Here is a 19276-nt window from a genome sequence, read left to right as displayed (position 1 = left end):
GTAGGTGTGTTTGTGTCCAAACAGGGTCGAGTTAACAGTACAGAGACAGAGTGAAGCCCTTACTAACACACTTCATCCACAGAGAGGCCAGGACACACAGGTGGGCGAAGGAGAGGCAAGACAACACTTTAAATCCAGAACAGACTTTTTTTTTACTGATGAGGTATCCTCAGAAGTCCTTAGCATGTGTGTGCGTGTGTGTGTGTGTGTGTGTGTGTGTGACACAGGTCATTGTTTTCTCCCTGAGGTGAGTTCGTGTGTCGCAGTCCGAGCACTGGAGTGATGAGAGTGATGGAGAACGACTGTGTGGACAGATGAACGAGCTGAAAGCTGCACGCATGCACGCACACACACACAGTCATCATGAATGCATCAGTTAAAATCACACACACACACACACACACACACACACACACACACACACACACACACACACACTTCCGGTACCTGCAGAAGCTCAGTGTGTGCTGAAGGAGTCGTGGCCAGTTTGGAAGTGACTGATCAGTAAAGCTGCTTCACTGTGGGGGAGTTTCTACAGTCGGAGTGTGTGTCTCCTTCTTGTGGCAGCGGGTGGAAAGTCTGCAGGGTGTGTGTGCGTGTGCGTGTGTGTGTGTGTGTCTGTGTGTGTGTGTAGCAGGATGTGTGCTTTCACAAACATCAGGCCGGCAGGTTTGGTTGTTTCTCTGCATTCGTCTGTGGTCAAGCTGCCGTAATCCCTCGGATGATGCTCAGATCATGCAGATGTTTGGATTTGTGTTTTTCTGAGCACCTCTGGTTCATGTTGGCTTAAAGGTTGGGATGGATTTTTGTCTCATTTTCATATTCATTATTATTTATCAGCATTCCCATTTGTCTTCGCAAACACTGAAACCTCGATGTTTAACTGAAAACAGCACAGAGACGACAGATCGAAGGTTGAAACTGAGGCACTTTGTTGTTTTTGAACATGATGTTTAGATTTTGACGGCAGCAACACGTTTCGGTAAAGCTGGGACAGCTTCATGTTTCCCTCTCTGCTGCATCAGCTCTTCTCTGAACGGCTCTGTCACACGTTTGACAAACTGCTCTCATGTAGAAAGTGGCATGTTTCCTGTTATCGGGGTCTCCTCCGTCATATTTTAAGCTTCATAATGCTCCAAACATTTTCAGATGGGGACAGAGTGGCCTGCAGGCGGCCGGACTCTTTTACTGCAGAGATTATTATTCTGAACTTGTTGCACGATCCTCCCCCTCCACATCTTTCCTTCACGCACACTCGGCCTCTCTGAGTCGCTCTTTATACCCAGCCATGTTTCCAACCTGCTGCCAGTTAACCTGATCACCTGTCAGATGATCCACCAGCTGTTTCCTGTCAGCATTTCACAGCTTCTCCAGTCTTTTGTTCTTTGAAACCTGCATCAAACTCCAAACGAGGATTCACTTTTCAAAAAACAGTGAAATGTCTCAGTTTCCACATTTGAGATGTTTTCACGTAGATAAGAGGTTTAGTTTACTGTCGGCGTTTTGAATGAAGTGTTTTTCAGCCATTGGAGAAACTCTGTCTGGCCTCATCACTGACACTCACATTTGGGGATCTCATAGCGAAATCAATAAAAAGTTGAATTAAAAGTCCATTTTTCTCTGGCTCTCTGGTTTTGGAGGAGCTATATAACAAGCGGCTGAATGCAGAGACCTTAAATTAAGCTGCAGGCCTTTATTTGAAGTGTACACAGATTTTAACAGGATACACTTGAGCCATATTTGCCAGTAATTGATCTGTTGGCGACGTGTCAGTAAAGCTGGTGGTGGCCACCAATCAAAGCCCTCCTGAAGCTCGTCAAGCTGTCGTTAATTGATCTCTTTTAAATGGTGATTTTGTTTAATGATTGTTGTTAGAAAGGCATCAAAGAGCTCGTTCCCCCTGAAATGCTCCACCGGGGGGACGGGGACCGGGGGGGTCCACTGTTTGGAAAGCACAAATCAGTATGAAGCCGTGGAGGATACACACACACACACACACACACACACACACGTCCACAGAGCTTGAAGCCATGCGTGTGTTCGCGTGCGTCAAACCTGAGTCAAACAGCTACAGTTGTCTTTGTCTTAAATGAGTTCTGCTGATTGCTTCATGCATCAGACGGACGGGACTTCCTGCACAGGTACGCTTCAGGTGAGAGAACGAAGCAAACACACCTGCTGTTAATACCTGCTGTTGCATAATTATGTAAATAATGTTGCCTGATTCCCTTGCAGCTCAGGTGTCTTTTCCAGAGAATTCTTCACGTCTTTCCTTGATCTCATGTGTCCCATCGAGGTCAAGAAACGTGTATAGAAGACACAGGACCTAAATATTCAACCTCAGCCCAGAACTTTAAATCACGCCTGAAATGCTGCAGTAAATCAGCGTTTTTCAAAATAAAACATGATCAGCCTCCAATAGGACGCAGCATTACTCACTCTCACCGGCCGCAGTGAAAGTTTTCATTTAAAAATGGTCCTTCAGAGTTAAAAACAGTCAGGACGCCATCGTTTCTCAGAACTGAATAACACTGATCAGAATACTGATCATCACTCCTCTGTCACTGCAGCTGCGCCCCAAACAGCACATTTAGTCATTTTATAACATCTGCGTCTTTATCTTTGTACCACCAGGTTCAGTGTGCACGTTTCTTTCCACTTTTAATATGATGAAAAGTATTTGACCGGGTCTGTGTGTGTGTGTGTGTGTGTGTGTGTGTGTGTGTGTGTGTGTGTGTGTGTGTGTGACATTAGCTACGTAGCATCATGGCTGACCTGTGATCAGAAAAGAGTCACACACCCGCGGGAAAGTTTCACTCGGACTTTAAAGGGAGGGAGCAGTCACTCAGGCTGCGCGAGCCCCACACAAACGCCTACGAGACTCAGTTTCCCACAATGCTTCAGGAGGTTCCCGTTCCAAATCTATTGCTTTGAATGTGAAAAGGCCATGGTGATGCCTGATGAGTGGAGTATAACTGAAGGGTTGACACACAGAGCGAGAGCACGCCGGAGGACGGGGTGTATAAATACGACAAAACAGACGTGACGTGGGGGAGAGACACGGAACGAAACCCTCAGAACACACCTAGAACTTTATATCTGATTAACAATATACTGTACTTTCAAATTAAAATGCTAAATATTATTGAAGTTAGACATATCTGACAGATAAAGGATGAAGCGATGGTTCTTGGGCCATAAATAAACATCTTTGTTTAAATTAGCTCTAAGAGATGTACACAGATGTATATTGCAACAATAAACATGAGTAGAAACCGTATGTTTGCGCTACGGTGTGTTAGTACTTTGAAAAATACTGTTGCAGAAAGTTCTTTCCGAGAAACAGACAAGAGGTTTACCCAGCAGTGTTCTTTGTTTGGTTTTTGTGTCTCTGGTTTCACGTGAAAATATAGAAATCTTTGTTGTCATTCATGAAAAAGCAATACAAAGGTCACTTAAATATGAGACAAAACGTCCAGGAAAAGGTTTACATCGTCACCGCAGAGGAAAGAAAACCAATCAGGGTCGTTTTCCACGCAGGGTCCAAACAAAAAAACTCCCCGCTCTGCCTCGCCCGAAGGACGCTGGGAGGCCCCCCCTCGCTAGTCGAGGGGTCCCTGGAAGATGAGTCTGACGAAGCCCTGCTCACCGGACAGCTGCTGGGCACAGAAGGGGCAGGCGGCGTGGAAGGTGTGCGTGCCGTGCGGGAGCGGGATCTGACTCCAGAAGGCCGCCGTCTTCTCTGAGCAAACATGGCCGCAGGGGTTGAAGGCGTGAGTGGGCGGGGCGGCGTCCACATAGAAGCCCGCCTCGCAGCCCAGCCACAGCGGCACGTACGGCCCTTTGGCTCGGCACATGGGGCACTCCCTGTGGCGGCCCTCCCGGCCCTCCCTCTCCTCCAGGTGGTTGCCCCAGTTGTGGTAGCCGTGCACGTGGCCACACTGGAGGTAGACCCACGGCTGCTTCTCGTCCGGTGTGTCTTTGCGACGCATGGAGGGGAAGGCCAGCGTGTTGAAGCCCACGGGGCACTGCGGGCGGGCCGCGTTGATCTCCTGCCGCAGCGCCTCCAGGTGCTTGAGGGTGGGGGTGCGCGACAGGCCTTCAGCCGTGCGCCACAGCAAGGTCGCGCCGCAAAGGTCGATGAGGGAGCCGTCGACCAGCTCCTGAGTCTCAGTCTCCACCTGGAACAGGAAGAGGTCACAGAGACGAGTTAATACACAAACAAACAAGATGGCTGCGCCAGATGTTCAAGTAAGATATGGATACTAAAACACACTGTTTTTGCCCTATTGCATGGTAGAAAATATATAATACAGTAAAAAAATATATGTATAGTAAAAAACATTATTGCACAAGATAGTTGCAAACGTAAATAATGGAGTAAATTTCTGAGTTTCCTCTGCTTCACCAGGGACGACTGCTGGCTGGAAATGCTTATAAATGCTCGTACTTATTCATCTCTGATGTGACCTGTGCTGTATGAGCCTCGCCACACCTCTCACCCAGTGGACAGGCTCCAGCCCCCTCCATGACACTGAACAGGATAAACAGTTTAGAAAGCGGATGATTAACGCCTGCTTCCAACGTGGAGCGCTGATGTTGTAGTACTTGTCTGCGCGCAGCAGGTGGCAGTGTGACGCTTCCTGCTCTGCCTCAGACAGCTGTGAGATTCAGGAACTCACAGCTGGAGGCAGAAGACACAAGGGAGCTGAAAAAATGACGGCGTGGGGGGTGATGGTGCAGTTTTGAGGCTCGGTCAGCTGGGAAATTCCAAGTTTAGATAACCGGAAGCTGACAAGGAGGGACGAGGGCAGAGGAGGGAACGAAGGCAAAAACAAGCTATTTTTAAAACGTGATACAGACAGGGGAGGAGCAGCTCTCGGGGTCTGTGGTGAGATCACTCGTACTAACGCTGGCGTTGAGGTCGTTGAGCGTCTCGGGGTAAACGCAGCACAGCGGCGCCACGGGCTGACGAGTCCCTCCTGGTGACAGCTTTTGACCTTCATTCATCCCGCCAAGGTTCCCTGAGCGCATGTGTGCTCTTCAGATGCAGCGGCACACACATTCACACCTGCCCAGTAAAACCACAGCCTCTCTGCCGCTGGCCAATGAGCCGCTCAGCTGGAACAGGTAAGAGTTCAGCGTCCGACTCGAGGGAAAGTGTTGTTTTTCTCAGATCTCACGCCTGCAGCTTCTGGGTCCTCCAATCATTAACCTCCCGCCACGTCAACAAAGGGATGAGAATATGATACTACGTTTTGTCTCATCAATAAATGACCGGAGTGGAAATCAATGATCCGAGCGCTCCGGCTGGACTCAGTCCAGGTAAACCCTCACACACGCTCACCCCTGACACACAGTTATAATTTCATTAGACCAAAGTGAATCATTTATCAGCACAAAAGCTTTTATCAAACACAGCAGGAGCTCAGACACCGTGGCCCGCTCGTTTATTATACTTCAAACACCAAGTATAATAAACGAGCGGGGCGTGCACGTGTGTGTGTGTGTGTGTGTGTGTGTGTGTGTGTGTGTGTGTGTGTGTGTGTGTGTGTGTGTGTGTGTGTGTGTGTGTGCACTCTAAGATATTCCTAATTACGCTGCTTTCAACCTTGTGTCCGCCTGCAGAAGGGCAGCCAGCGGCCCTGCAGGCGAGGCCGAGCGAATCTGTCCGCAAACTGAAACCAGCCCGCACATGATTCATCCTCGCCTCGCAATAAATCCTGAACATCACCTGTTTACAGCTTCAGAATAAACAAAAACATCCTCCGCAACAGAAATGGTGCTGCTTCTTCTTCTTCTGTTATTTTTAGTCTCTCAGTAGGTGTCATGTTTTCCAAACCGTGGATGTTTCTTAAAGCAACCCAAGGACAGGCCGGATCAGAACGCATTCAGCGGCACACCTCGGGTTCCTATTAACACACACGCACACACGCAAGCTCGGATAGCTTTTTGGCAAACTTGCTGAGGCGACTCCCTCCCCGCTTCTGTTTAATCAGAGAGTCCTTCAGCTGTTAACCTTCACAAACGCAGGGCGGTTATCACATTTAGAGAGCGGTGCGCTTCGCCGAGGCTTCGAGGGGAGGGTGAAATACGACAAAACCGCGTCGTGCTGTAGCCTACATGTCACAGGCTGTGCTGTTTGTGGGAGCATCGAACCGGACCCAGGTGACACTTGCTGGTGTGTGTGCCGTTAAATGCTGCAGCTGAGCACACACTTAGCGTTAGCGGTGAACTTCTCTCCGGTGAATGTTTGCTTGGCGGCTCATTCAACGCGGCGAGGCGCAGGACGAGCCGTGTTCGTGTCTGTGCGTTACATAAGAAGCAGACTTCAGCAGGAGAGCTGATGTCGGCCGTTGTTCGGAGTCTGCGGCTCTTGTGTTGTGTAGCTGCTGTTTGGCTTTGATGTAGCAGCTTCCTGGTTTAAAATGAAGCCATCTGATTGGCTGTTTGGAGAGACGGAGAGCAGAGCAGACAAATAAAATACTTCTTAACTTCAGTTGGACATAAGTTTGAACTCCAAAAGGCTGTTTTTCTATCTGCAAGTGCTGGTTTAATTCCAGCTTGTCTGTTTACATCTGAGGGCGTCAACCAGAACGGCGAGGCTCCACCGTCTGGCCTTCACTCGTGTGCATCCAGCATGGAAATGAAACCCCATCGTGCTCCAACACCGTGCGTAATGAAAATAGGTGCTTTCCCGAAGACGACTATCTAAATTGTCAATCAAGTGTGAAATAATGAGTGGTTTCTATGGTGGTGGATAATGCACACGCAGTTAACCCTCAGGATGGCGGAGGGCCAGTGGAGATAAGACAGCGGTTAATTTGTGCTGCGCTGGAGAGACCTGAGAACAGGTGGGACGTCAGATAAAGAGACGGACTGCTGCTGGAGCGGCAGACGTGCTGACTGTGTGCTCCTGGATGACGATGTGCAGAGTGTGGGAGCAAAGATGGAGGAAAAAAACAGAGACCTAATTAAACACACAACAGGCCACTAAATCCAGTCGGACAAACGCCACAGGTGGTGGCCGACGAGGCCTCGCGTTGTGATTGGCTGGGAGGCCCTGACGTGAGCTGGAGGATCCCCTTACAAGGTCCTGTTACACGCAGTGCTGACAGCCCCAATCGTTGCCATGGAGACGGCATCCGGATAACCTCCCGGTGATGTGAAGCTCTGACTGACCTCCCGCTGCCTGAGTGACGGCGTCGGTGTGTGAGTGTGAGAGTGTGAGAGAGACAGAGAGGACGAGTTTCTGTGAAACCAGCTCGTCCAGCTGACGAGCTGCTTCCATTGGACGTCTGTCCTGGTGTCCGTCTCTTAGACCAGCAGCCAGCTTTCTTTAATGTACCAAAGACAGTGTGAACGGTTTCGCAGTGATGAACCTACAGAGATCTATCACCTGAACCTGCGGCTCCCCTCGGTTTTATGCGGCTTTCAGCTCATTGTTCAGCGTCTGACTGCAGCTTCACTGCTGTCATGTCGTCATTTCAAGCAAAGAAAAAAACTGCTCTGTGCACGACCTGCTCAGCACCAAACAGCAAGCAGACACAGTTAGCAACTGCCTGATGAACACAGTGGAGCATTCAGCAGCTGAAGAGCCAGATATTTCCCTCAGGTAGAGACCAAAGACAGGGCTGAAAGAGCGCGACTACTGGACCATAAGTGGCCAAAACGTTTAGTTATTACAGGTTTAATAGTAATTAGCTGAGGTCCTCATCATCACGTGACCTTCTCATGTTTCTAAAACCCACAGTTCCATCCAAAGCGGCAGCATTTGTATTCAGGTGGTGCTACAGTACCCGCCCTGCCTCCTTTCTCACCATCTTTCCTCGCTGCTGAGCTGAACGGGTCTCCCGCAGGGTGAAGACGTTGCCGCAGACCGAGATCTCCCTCCACACGCCCGGTTTGGAGTCCTGGCTGAAGCCGTTTCGAGGGTGCATCACCAGCACGCCGTTGGTGGTCAGCCCGTCCATTTGACCGTCGGACGTCTTCCACTTGGCGGCCTTCTCCTGAGGACAAGAGTCAGGACGGATGTTCATTAGAGTCAGTCATGCATCGTGCGTTATTTGTCAGAAGCTGTGCTGTCAGTCGTCATTATTTATACTGTGACTGACTCTCAGCTCTCAACCCCAAACATCTGAACTCAACATGGGAGCAGTGGACGATTGGAAAGCTGCCTCTTGTTTCTTGTTGTCCACAACAGACTGGTGCCAAAGTGTCCTTGTGACAGGCTGCAGCTGAAAAGTGAGTCACTTCCTCTTTTTTCTGTTGAGCCTGTGTCAGGACACGAGCTGTTGTCCCTCTGCTGTCATGACAATAACAAATCAAGAAGAATGATGTTTGCCTCTGACACTACATGAAAAATCAATTAGAACGCAAAAGCAAACATGATCTGGAAAGAAAACAGGTTAAAGGAGTTTTAGCTGGCGACTCCTCTTTCCTCTTTTTTTCATGTATTTTTCTGTCACATGTCCTCGCGGTGCTTTGTCCTTTCATCTCTCTGCCTCTTCCTCTCACACTTGCCTACACGTGTGACAAGCAGCTCACCCCGAGGAAGATGTTCTTGGAGGAGTCGAAGCCCGCGGCGTAGATGCGTGCGGTGTAAGGCGGCGTGCGCTGGCACTTGATGCGGCAGGCGAAGCGGGAGATGGTGCTCTGGACCGACTGGGTGTCGGCGTTACTCTGGCTGCCTGCCACCGTGTCCGTCACTACGAAGTCTATGGGACTCTCCGTCGATCGACCGATCTGGTGAGCAGAGATGGAAATGCGTTCCAACAAGTCTCAGACAAGATATAACGAGCAAGGAACAACAGATTCCAGCTATGATGTAATATAATAATCAATTCCCTCTGGAGACGCCGGCTGGAAAAGACAGCGCAGAATAACAGACGAGTCAATAAAATCATGAGTGCTGAATATGTACGATATGGAAAAGTAAGACAGTCAGCGTTGTCCTTTGAGGACATTTTGGACAGTGATGATGGTACTTTGCCGCCCCTGACAGCTTCTTGCATCACCACTGTACCATTATCACCGTGCAGGACGGCCTCCCGCAGTCTTAATGCCACCATCGAGCAAAGAACAGGACGACTTTGGAAAAAAGTTTTGAAAAACGTTGTGTGACAAACTTTCAGAATCCAACAGCATGACCTTTTGGACGTGCCCGACTGGGATGATCGGCACCATTAAAAGCATGCTGAATTCGCTATGAGCAGTTCCTGTTTGCAACTCATCCACAGACATACAGACAGCTGTCACTGCGTTACTACGATGCTGAAGAAAACTTAAAAATGTGTTCATTCTCAGGCAAGTTCTGACGTTATAAAGACGGCCTTTTTCTGTGATTTCTACGTGGATTAAAGGATGGTTATTGCAATGGACCTCTACGTTATGTCTGACTCTGAGAAGCTGTACAAATTTTGACAGCGATCGGCACTAAAGTTTAAGGTTTTAAAGTATCTTACGTGCCTCCATGAGCCATGCGTCACAGCTGCTGACTGAGGGCGAAGCCACATGCGTGCAGACAGATGAGGGTGCACTAACTACGAAACTGATCTCAGACCAGGTTGGCTGATTGCGAGATAATTCCACTTGGAGAAATGCAGTGGAAAAAATAAGGCCTGGTGGTAAAAGCTGAGGCTTGTTACCTGGAACATGTCTGTATTGCTGTCATGGGTGTACTCCACCACCACCGTCTGGGCTCGAGACAGAGTGTAAGAGATGCTGTGCTGGTCTTTGTTGCTTATGGCCTGATGGGACAGAGGGAGAAAGAGACAAGATTAAAGACCTTTAGATGCTCCAATCAAACCCCTCGCTTAAAAAGGACTGAAGCTGAACATGGTTTACGGCAAAAACACCTCTGAAATCTGCTCGCCGATCCTCAGAGAGAACAATAGGAACACACAGGAAGGGCGGGGTGGGTCAGGAGTTCAGTCATGGAGTCATGAGCTGGACTTAATGCTGCCTCAACGTCTTTTCAGTCAGTCAGGACCACCCAAAGGACGGAGGAGAACAATCACTCCCCAAGACTCTTAAATGGCTGCAGCTGAACGCCTGGCCTGTGTGTGTGCGTGTCCACAGAGAATCCACGGCGTGCAGATGTTAAAGCGACGGTCCTCACACACACACACACACACACACACACACACACACACACACACACACACACACACACACACACACACACACACACACACACACACACACACACACGCCTCACGATCCTCCGTCCATCTCACAGATTTGGCTGATTTCTGGGCAGACGTGCAGCCGACGATGGAAACACTTGGACACGTGCTTCGCAGGACTTTTTGCTCGAAAACGCTCGGCTACGCTCGTCTGGACCGCCGACATTTGTTTCTCATATAAACCTTCAGCTCACTCCAGTTAAACGCCGCGTAAAAACCGTTGTTCAAATACCTTTTAAGCACAGCCTCGTACCTGCTCCTTTCTCCCCCTCTGCTAACTCAGGGGAGCTTTGCTGAACTCTGCCCTTTTCCTGTCGTGTTGATGGGTGTGTGTCAGAGTGTGTGTGTGTGTGTGTGTGAGAGAGAGAGAGACACTTTAATATCACAGAACAAAAAGCAAACAGAATTTCACAAAAGCCTTTGGTGGAGCGGCGCAGGTCGAATCCGCTGAACTGGGTGTGCTTCATTTGATGTTGTCAGGCATGCGCCTCAGACACAGACGACCTTTGTTAAGAGACGGAGAAAGGAAAGCTATTTTCTACCCGATGCGTTTGTATTTGCTTTGTTATTCGATATATTTGCCATGTGCTTCACGAACACCAGAGCCATGAATCATTCATAAATCATGTGCTGATTTATGAATGACATATGACATGTCATATGACATATGACATGTGCTGATTTATGAATGACATAAATCAGCACATGAAGAAGAAAAGCACTGAAACTGCTGAGTGAAGGGTTTCTGTGATCTCTGGGATGACTTAGTGATATTGTGTGTGTGTGTGTGTGTGTGTGTGTGTGTGTGTGTGTGTGTGTGTGTGTGTGTGTGTGTGTGGGTGTGTGTGGGTGTGGGTGTGTGTGTGTTCACCTTGGCTGCCTGTGGAGAGCAGGCGACGTGAACTGTGCTGGGCTTCACCCCGTTTGCCTTCGGTCTCTTGCAAAGTGCAAAACGGCTTTTACGTCGGCCTCGGTCCCCGTTGGGCAGAGAGCCATTGTACCTGCGCGTGCGCACACGCACACACACACACACACACACACACACACACACACACACACACACACACACACACACATACACAAAACAATAGGGCATTATAGTCTGAGCAGCTGTATAATACACTGGAAAAACAGTCATTATGGAAAATGCTTGAGGCATTCGGGCGCACTGCTTCCATGCCCCTAAGACCACATTCACGAACACAAACACACACACAAATAGCAGCCTATACTTTTCATACATGCTTTTTCTTTTTACAAAAGCACATCGTGTCCCGTAAACAACAAAGCCCCGCACACACATCCCCAGAAAGGCTGAGAAAATAAACACACAAAGAGACTCATTTATCCTGATACACGGCTGAGGAAAGGCGAATAAACAGAGGCGTTCCCTGCAGCAGAATGGAGCCTCTGTGACTCCCGACAACACTGACTGTGCTGTCGTGTCTCTGAGTGTGTGTGTGTGTGTGTGTGTGTGTGTGTGTGTGTGCCTTTCTTAATATCCTAAGTAAGAAAACACTCAGAAAACATTAATCATCTCCATCTACCGCTCAGCATATCAACAGTGTGTGCTTTCGAGAACTGACTCAAACTGATCCGTCTGCAGCCGATCCACCGCAGCGCTTAGAAACCAGGAACAACAAAAAGCAGCATTCATAAAAACCAACCATCCCATTCAATAAAGGAGAGGGTCCTCACTGACAACAATCACATAAAGTTATGTGATTAATGGAAGCAAAATGAGTGCGGGAAAGAAATTAAAAGGTGCAAAGTTAGATGCTTTTCTGCAGATAAGCCAGCACCAGTGTGAAGTGATATTCCTGCTGGCAGAACCACAGCTTTATAAACATCACCACATGCATAAACACCGCTCATTACTTTAACATTGTTATGACATCCAGGGACCACATAAGTTATGGACTCCTCTGGCTTCCCTGTTAAACTGCAGCGACACCCAACTGCAATAAATAGAAAGTGATAGCTTGGAAAAAGACGGCGCAGACATGATGTGAAGTTGAACCGCTTAGGTTTTTGCTTAGCTATGAATTCTGCAGTTCTGTTTATTTATTTGCGGGTCTTCTTCTAAAAAGTGTCTAAATATCATGATCGGCATGACATAAACTTTCAGAGCATAAAACATTACACAGCTAACTTTTCCAGAGGTGATAAACTTTGCAAACACAGCGGCGATGTCAGAGAAGTAGTAATCAAGGGTTCATTGTTTTAACCCAGACTGCAGACGCATGTGTAATGTCTGAAAAGATTTCTTTGAAGAAGAACACACGAATAAGAAAAAAAAAACACCGTGACTGCAGCAGAATCAGGACCTCAGCACAGCTGGAACGTGTCTCTGACCAATCAGACTCTTCAACTGAAACCACCCATTGCACTGAGTCCAGCACAGGCGACGCAGACAGGCTGTGAGGACGCCCAGCCTGCAGCGAACCGCTTCTCCGAGAGAGCGGATCTGCGGGGATCAAACGACGCCGGGAGGGTTTATGAGTCACCATGGTGAGAGAACAGAACCGCAGCAACGTTTGGGAAGAGTAACCATGGCAGGAGTGTAACCATGGTGAAGTTTAGCCCGTGGAGAGAGAGGAGAGAGGGCAGGGCGGTCTGCTGGAGAGAGCTCAAAGTGCTGCTGGCAGCTCAGGCCCTGGTTCCCATGGGTAGCACTAATGTGTGAGTGTGCATGCATGTGTCCAGATCCTCTCCAAACAATGGCAGAAAGGCCAAAGGTTAGCAGCAAGTTAGTGTGTGTTCATGTGTGTGTGCATACACAGGTTGCTCATACAGCGAGGCTGTGAGAGGAAAAAGTTAGTCTGTGTGTGCAGACACATGCTGTATTTTTCTACAAATGTGTGTGTGTTCCCTCCAAACACTAAAAAAACTACGGCTCAGTGTGCAGCGACAAGCTACCATTTATACAGTAAACCTATAAAAACATAAAGACAGGCTGTGTGTGTAATTACTGCCTGCGACTGAGTCACTGTGTGTGTCTGTTTGCATGTGTTAACATTACAAGGCTCTCAGACTAAAGGCCACCAAATGCATCAAAGTTTGTTGCTGTTTCAAATATACAGTGCAAAAAAACAAAGTTAAAACACTTTATTTTAAGATACACATACTCACCTTTAACTAGTTATTCATTAGCATGCATATCAGCAGCACACTGGCTCTTAGTCTGTATAATGCACTTATTAAAAAAAGTGGAAGCGAGATAATATTTCTGTCGTTCGGCTCGTTCATCTCCATGTGTGAATATACAGTACTGTCTCAATAATTAATAATAATCTTCCTGTGCTGCACTTGAGGTCCGTGGCACACGTGAAGATTTGACACACATGAAAAATGCATAAACATGCACGTGGACACACGATTAATAGGCTAATAGAGACGTTTAAAGACAGACAGAGACGGGACTGCAGTGTTCCCAGTAACGTCCCGGTTGTTTAAAGAACCACATGGATGTCCAGTGCGCCTGTAAACACATCGTCCCCAGAGACGCTGCAGCATTCCTCTGGATTAGACCATTAGCATCAGTGGGCTTCAAACATGGTAATGTTGGGCTGGGGTGAGCGCAGAGGTCAGGCACTGCGCTGTGCTGTGTGCTGACGGGGTTCTCCTTCAGTATTCGCATGTTCTTAGTCACACATTCTCCCTTAATCCAAGCATTTGTTTGAGCCTGCTGGGAGAACCAGACGGGTGGAGGTTACCACAGTTGAGCCATTTAGTGAGCACAGTCATGTTCTGTACTGGCTCACGAGTCCTTTACCCCAACTGTCCTTCACCTAATAGACTAAAACCAACCGAATAAGTAAAGTTCCTGCACACAGAAAGCAGATTTCAAAGAGAAAAGTAAACTAACAGTTTTTTGTCCTCTCCTACACTGGTTTACACTGGGACTCTCCCAGCGTTAGCCTGGTTTCAGACTTCTGAATCATTGTCCATATCTGCATATCAGCAACTGAAGCGAAAAAAAAACCAGTCTGATTATCAGCCAGGCACCTGTATCTGGACACGTTACCCTGATACGGTAAATGCATTGAGACTGGAACATGGTCGGATCTGCCTGACCACATCTGGAAGCAGTCTGCCTTGCATTGTGTGCCGATCTTAAGCTGTCGTGGCAACGTGCTGGCATCAGGCTACACAACATCCAGATTTGGTTTTAACTAACATAAGACTTAGTTTGCGGTTACAATTTAGAGAGTGTCTCAGCCATGAAGGCACCAAAAGATGTCTTATTCAACAGAGCTGCATGGAAAATGAAAGCAATATGATGGTAAGTGTTTACAAGTGTAAGAGGTGTAAATGCAAAGGAGAGATAAGACCGTTTATGACCCAGATAACGTACCTGGATACAAATACCACTTAAATGGGATGAGGGTGACTCAACGATCACAGTTTCAGCCTTGCACAGGGAAAATCTGAAGTGAAGCAATACGGCCTGAAGGCACATGTTCATGACACCTGTGACCTGAATACTGCGAGCTGGTCTCTAACTGGTCACCCAATGTGCTCGCTTCTGTATTGCATGCAGTTTAACCCCACAGGCCATGACTCAGCTGCTATTAAACGGGGACAGGAGGGTCAGTTCAGCACAGTCACGTGGTGATTTAGGATATGTTTGAAAACTCCACAGAGCTGCACCTGGAGGGAAGCAAGCAGCTTTTTACCATCTAGCTGTGAGTAACCTTCAGGGTCATCCTCACTCACAGCAGGGTCCTGAGCAGCCTGATGCTAATGTAATAGATTACACGCAACAAATATGACCGTGTGCACCCATTAGGATTATGCTCTCAGTGTGAGTAACAGGGCATTCTGTGTTGTGTGGCCTTGTGTGACTTTTATACTGCATAAATCACAGGTTATTGATAGTAAACAGGCTGTCCTGCTGAGTGATGCATTCACTGACCTACCCCGGGGTTAGAGGCCACACACAAAACATACTGTAATGCAAATTAAAGTGTTCGCTGCGCTGAGAGCCGCCTTGCTTGCAGAACAGTGCGTTTCTATTCACGCCATCCAGCAAAAAGTGCTCCCACTGACCTTTTAAAAAGGCTGGCTGGACCTGGAATGAAAAACTAGGAGCGGAAAAAGGAGAGCAAAGCGGAAAACTGGGGTTCTCCCTTGTAAAGGCATGGAGCTGCGTTTACTGCTCGCCGCCTTTTTCCACTAGGGAAAATTTCCACGGTCATCTCCCTGACGATGCTCGCTCCAGCACAACCCAGAACAACACACTGTGAGTCAGCTGCGACACCAACTGTGTGTCTGCATGAGACGTGAAATGTGTGTGTGTGTGTGTGTGTGCTGTACATGGACGAGAAAGTGTGTGTGTGCATGTAAGGAGTCTTTCCGACATCTGCATTCCTCTGTGGAGTGGGCCGGGACGGGGAGTGGAGTGGAATAGCCCTTTGGGGAATAAACAGGAGACAGATAGATAGAGGAAGTCCTTCACTGTCGGTCGTTGTTGGAGAAAGTGTGTGTGTGTGTGTGTGTGTGTGTGTGTGTGTGTGTGTGTGTGTGTGTGTGTGGTTATATGTCTTCTATGCTGAAGATGCAGGGCGGGGTGGAGGGTTTTTCCTACAGCTGAGTATGTGGACCACAGTCGAAACAAATCCCTGGAGGGAGAGGCAGCCAAGGTGTTTATGATGAGCATCCGGCGCTGCTCCCGGCCAAAATTGATCTCATCTGGTAATACATCACGTAAGGTGGTCCGTCCCATGTTCTGATGACACGTAACTCGAACTCTGGCTGAACAATCCTATCAGCGCATGACCCAACTGGACCAAAATATCACAGCTGCTGTCTGTGTTTTGTGGAAAAGCATCAGATATCCGCAGGTTAGCTGACCAAACAAAGTGCCTTTAAAGCTTTACTGTGTATTCTCTCAGGACACTTCAACAGCTGCCATCGTTTGTGGCATATAGTGTAAACAAACAAACAAACAATACAAAGTCAGAATCGCGTGTGTCTTCATCGCAGCAATTTAGGTTCTCGTGTTGCCTTAAAGGAGCCCTGTGGAAACAAAATCTCCCTCCTCATAAAACTTTTAATATTTCAAATCAGAAATTGTTTACATCCATGTTTACTTGGCAGTCCTCTTTCCCGCCTTTGTTGACACACTGCTATGCTTCTTTGTGCTTTATCCCTCAGACCAGGATCTGGATTTTGTGTTTTGAGCGACTGACTCTTGTCTAAAACTGTACACTGGGAGGTGAGTTTGGTTTTTAAAGTGCATGCGTCGGTAACGGTCTAACCAGAAAACACACAAGTAGGTCACATTTTCATGTTCGTTCATCAAACACTGGGAACGTTGGGAAAACTGGCGAGCAACAAGAGTCAGCGGCTGTGACCAACACGTCCAACCACAATCAGCCATGACTCAGAGATCCAACACCATGACTAATACAGTCAATAATGATCAATACGCACAGCTCATGTTCAAGCTTGTAACGTGAAGCACCTGCGATATCAAGAAACACGATGTCAGCACAACACTCAGATATCTTCACCCTTTAAGTCGAAACAGTGAACTTGTTAGCAAACAAGTTGCTTATTGACACAACTAGCAGTTACCTTTATCAAGATTATCATTGATTTGGAGCCACGTGTCTGATAACCTGATCAATGTAAGTCCGGCATTGGCTCTCTTTTAGCTCTGTTTTTGGTCTCCGCCGCCTCCTGAAGGGAATATCTGGCTCATTAGCGGATAAAGCTCCACTTTGTCGCTTTCTGTCTGCTGTCTTGCAGGTTCCCATGGACAGTGGCTGAATCTGGATTGTGGATTTCAGCTGCGTCTCCTGCCTTGGCCCTGCCTGACATCCACTGAAACTGCTACTGCTGTTATTACATCCACTGTCACTGTTACTGTGACTGCATGTCTGTCTCTCTGTCTCTGTCTCTCTCTGTCTCTCTCTCTCTCTCTCTGACTGCTTTTCTGTCTGTCTGTCTGTCTGTCTGTCTGTCTGTCTGTCTGTCTGTCTGTCTGTCTGTCTGTCTGTCTGTCTGTCTGTCTGACTCACTCACTCACTCTCCCTCTCTTGCTCTTCCTCTCTCACCGGTCGAGGCAGATGGCCGCCCACCCAGAGTCTGGTTCTGCTCGAGGTTTCTGCCTGTTAAAAGGAAGTTTTTCCTCGCCACTGTCGCCAAGTGCTTGCTCATGGGGGAATTGTTGGTTTCTTTGTAGATAACAGAGCTTGGTCTGTACCAGCTCTATATGGAAAGTGTCCTGAGACAACTTCTGTTGTGATTTGGCGCTATACAAATAAAATTGAATTGAATTGAATTGAACTGTCTGGTGCTGAGCAGGTGGATTAAATTGGTTTTTCATGACGCTATGAGAGTGAGAGTGAACCAAAACATGAAAGTTGAGGTCCAGGCTGCTAAACAATGAGCTGAAACTCACAATGAAGCTCCATAAATCTGAGTGGAGCTGCAGATTTGAGATATTACTGTCTGTGGGATCATCGTTACGAGAAACCTTTTTTATATTGTCTTCTGATAAATATTATTATAAAAATAATAATTATAGACAGTTTAATATCAGTGCCTTAAGATTTGGACATAAATGCAGGCAATTAAAGACAACATAAAAACCTTATTTTTGTCTTGACCGGAGTGTATTTTTGACATTTTCGAAGAGATCTTTGCTTTGATTTGCATTTGAGCGTCTCACCTGCAGCAAGTTCAACTTTCTTCTTATTTAGATTTAAGTGCAACAAAAACATTGTGAGGGAATTACAGCTGTATTCTTTTCAAATGCATACATTTCAAAATAAAAACAGCAGTTATGGAAAAAATAAGAAATAAACTAAGGCTGCGTTCACAGAGGTATGTTCTGGGTGAAATGACGATGTGTGATTTGTTGCTCACCCCAGCACAATGAGCTCTCCGTACTTCACTGGCACTTTGGTGGAGGAGGTGGTGGAGATGTTTTCCTGCTCCGGGGAGTACATTGGGCACGGCTGATTGAGGCTCTGAGGAGGAGGGGAGGTGAGATCCAGCAGGCCGAGGGAGACAGGAAGGGGAAAGGAGGGGAAGGGAGGGGGAGGTGCCGATTGAATGGAGCACAAGGGAAAGGAGGAGAAGGAAGGGGAAGGGTCAGCTGAGCCTCAGCTCCACCCTCTCATGCTTCATGTGTCCCTCTCTCGCGGCACCACTTGTCCTGCCCTGCAGAGGGACAACGAAAGGATTTACACAGAGATTAGTGTCTTTACTCACGGTGGAAGAATCAACGACTCACATGCATTTTCGACTCAGCGATGAAGCCCCTTGCTCTGCTCTAAACCCGGGCTGGTCGGGTGGGAAGCCAGTGAGGGATCAAATGTTCGTCACTGTTCTAGCAAATACGACTGGTTGGTCAGGTGTGTTTCATGGGAACATCAAGAACCACCCCCGCCTTACGCTACCAGTGCAGGAAGCACATGTCTATCTACATCTTCCTCAGGTCAGCTGTGGCGTTCACAGAGATGAGGGCCGCAGTGCACAGCTTTAAGCCCTACGTCGCCTAATTTCAACCAAGATATCAAGAGCCACCTCAAACGGCTCAGTGGGTACAAATGTAAAATCCACACACTTCAACCTCCCAAGATTTTACTACAAAGTTGAAAATATAAAGGCCGACATCAGAACACAAGGGAAATGACTAAGGTCGGAGTACATGCGACTTATTCTCCTTGCTGAGTGAGGTGTCTGCAAATGCTGACTTCAGAGAATGACTCACACACACACGCACACACACACGTCTTTCTAAATACACAGGAAATAACAGCGAGTAGCAGAGAAAGAAAGTGTGTGTGAGAAAAGAAAGCCTGAGAAAAAGGAAGGACTTCCTGTTACAACAAGCTAAAGACGATGTCGACGTTATGAGCTCGGTTTTAACTCGTGACCCCCTCTCCCACTCACTTGACAAGAAAAGGCAGAATGTAAATATGCTGAGCTATCTGTCAGAAGACGGGCAGAACAGAAACAATAACATCGTCACTTCCAGGCAGTCCTCCTCATATGAGGCAGGATATTTCTCCTACAATTCCCAGAGTGCCCTTCTGCTCAGAGAATGCAAAACCACGCATGAATAAAGCATA

At 47.7% G+C, this 19276-nt stretch overlaps 1 protein-coding gene across 1 annotated transcript; it reads right to left on the bottom strand.

The window, feature by feature from the left end:
* Positions 1–3496: 3496 nt before the first annotated feature.
* On the bottom strand, positions 3497–18298 carry peli1b (pellino E3 ubiquitin protein ligase 1b). Its single transcript, XM_070977139.1, has 6 exons — positions 18066–18298; positions 11059–11188; positions 9648–9749; positions 8548–8745; positions 7821–8009; positions 3497–4181 (listed from the first exon to the last, which is right to left on the bottom strand). The coding sequence occupies exons 1-6, from the start codon at positions 18146–18148 to the stop codon at positions 3603–3605; spliced, it is 1281 nt and encodes a 426-aa protein (XP_070833240.1). The 5' UTR covers positions 18149–18298; the 3' UTR covers positions 3497–3602.
* Positions 18299–19276: the final 978 nt, after the last annotated feature.

The sequence above is a fragment of the Chaetodon trifascialis genome, chromosome 13, assembly GCF_039877785.1.
Source record: "Chaetodon trifascialis isolate fChaTrf1 chromosome 13, fChaTrf1.hap1, whole genome shotgun sequence".
Taxonomy (NCBI): Eukaryota; Metazoa; Chordata; class Actinopteri; order Chaetodontiformes; family Chaetodontidae; genus Chaetodon; species Chaetodon trifascialis.
This window is presented reverse-complemented; position numbering and strand designations above follow the sequence as displayed.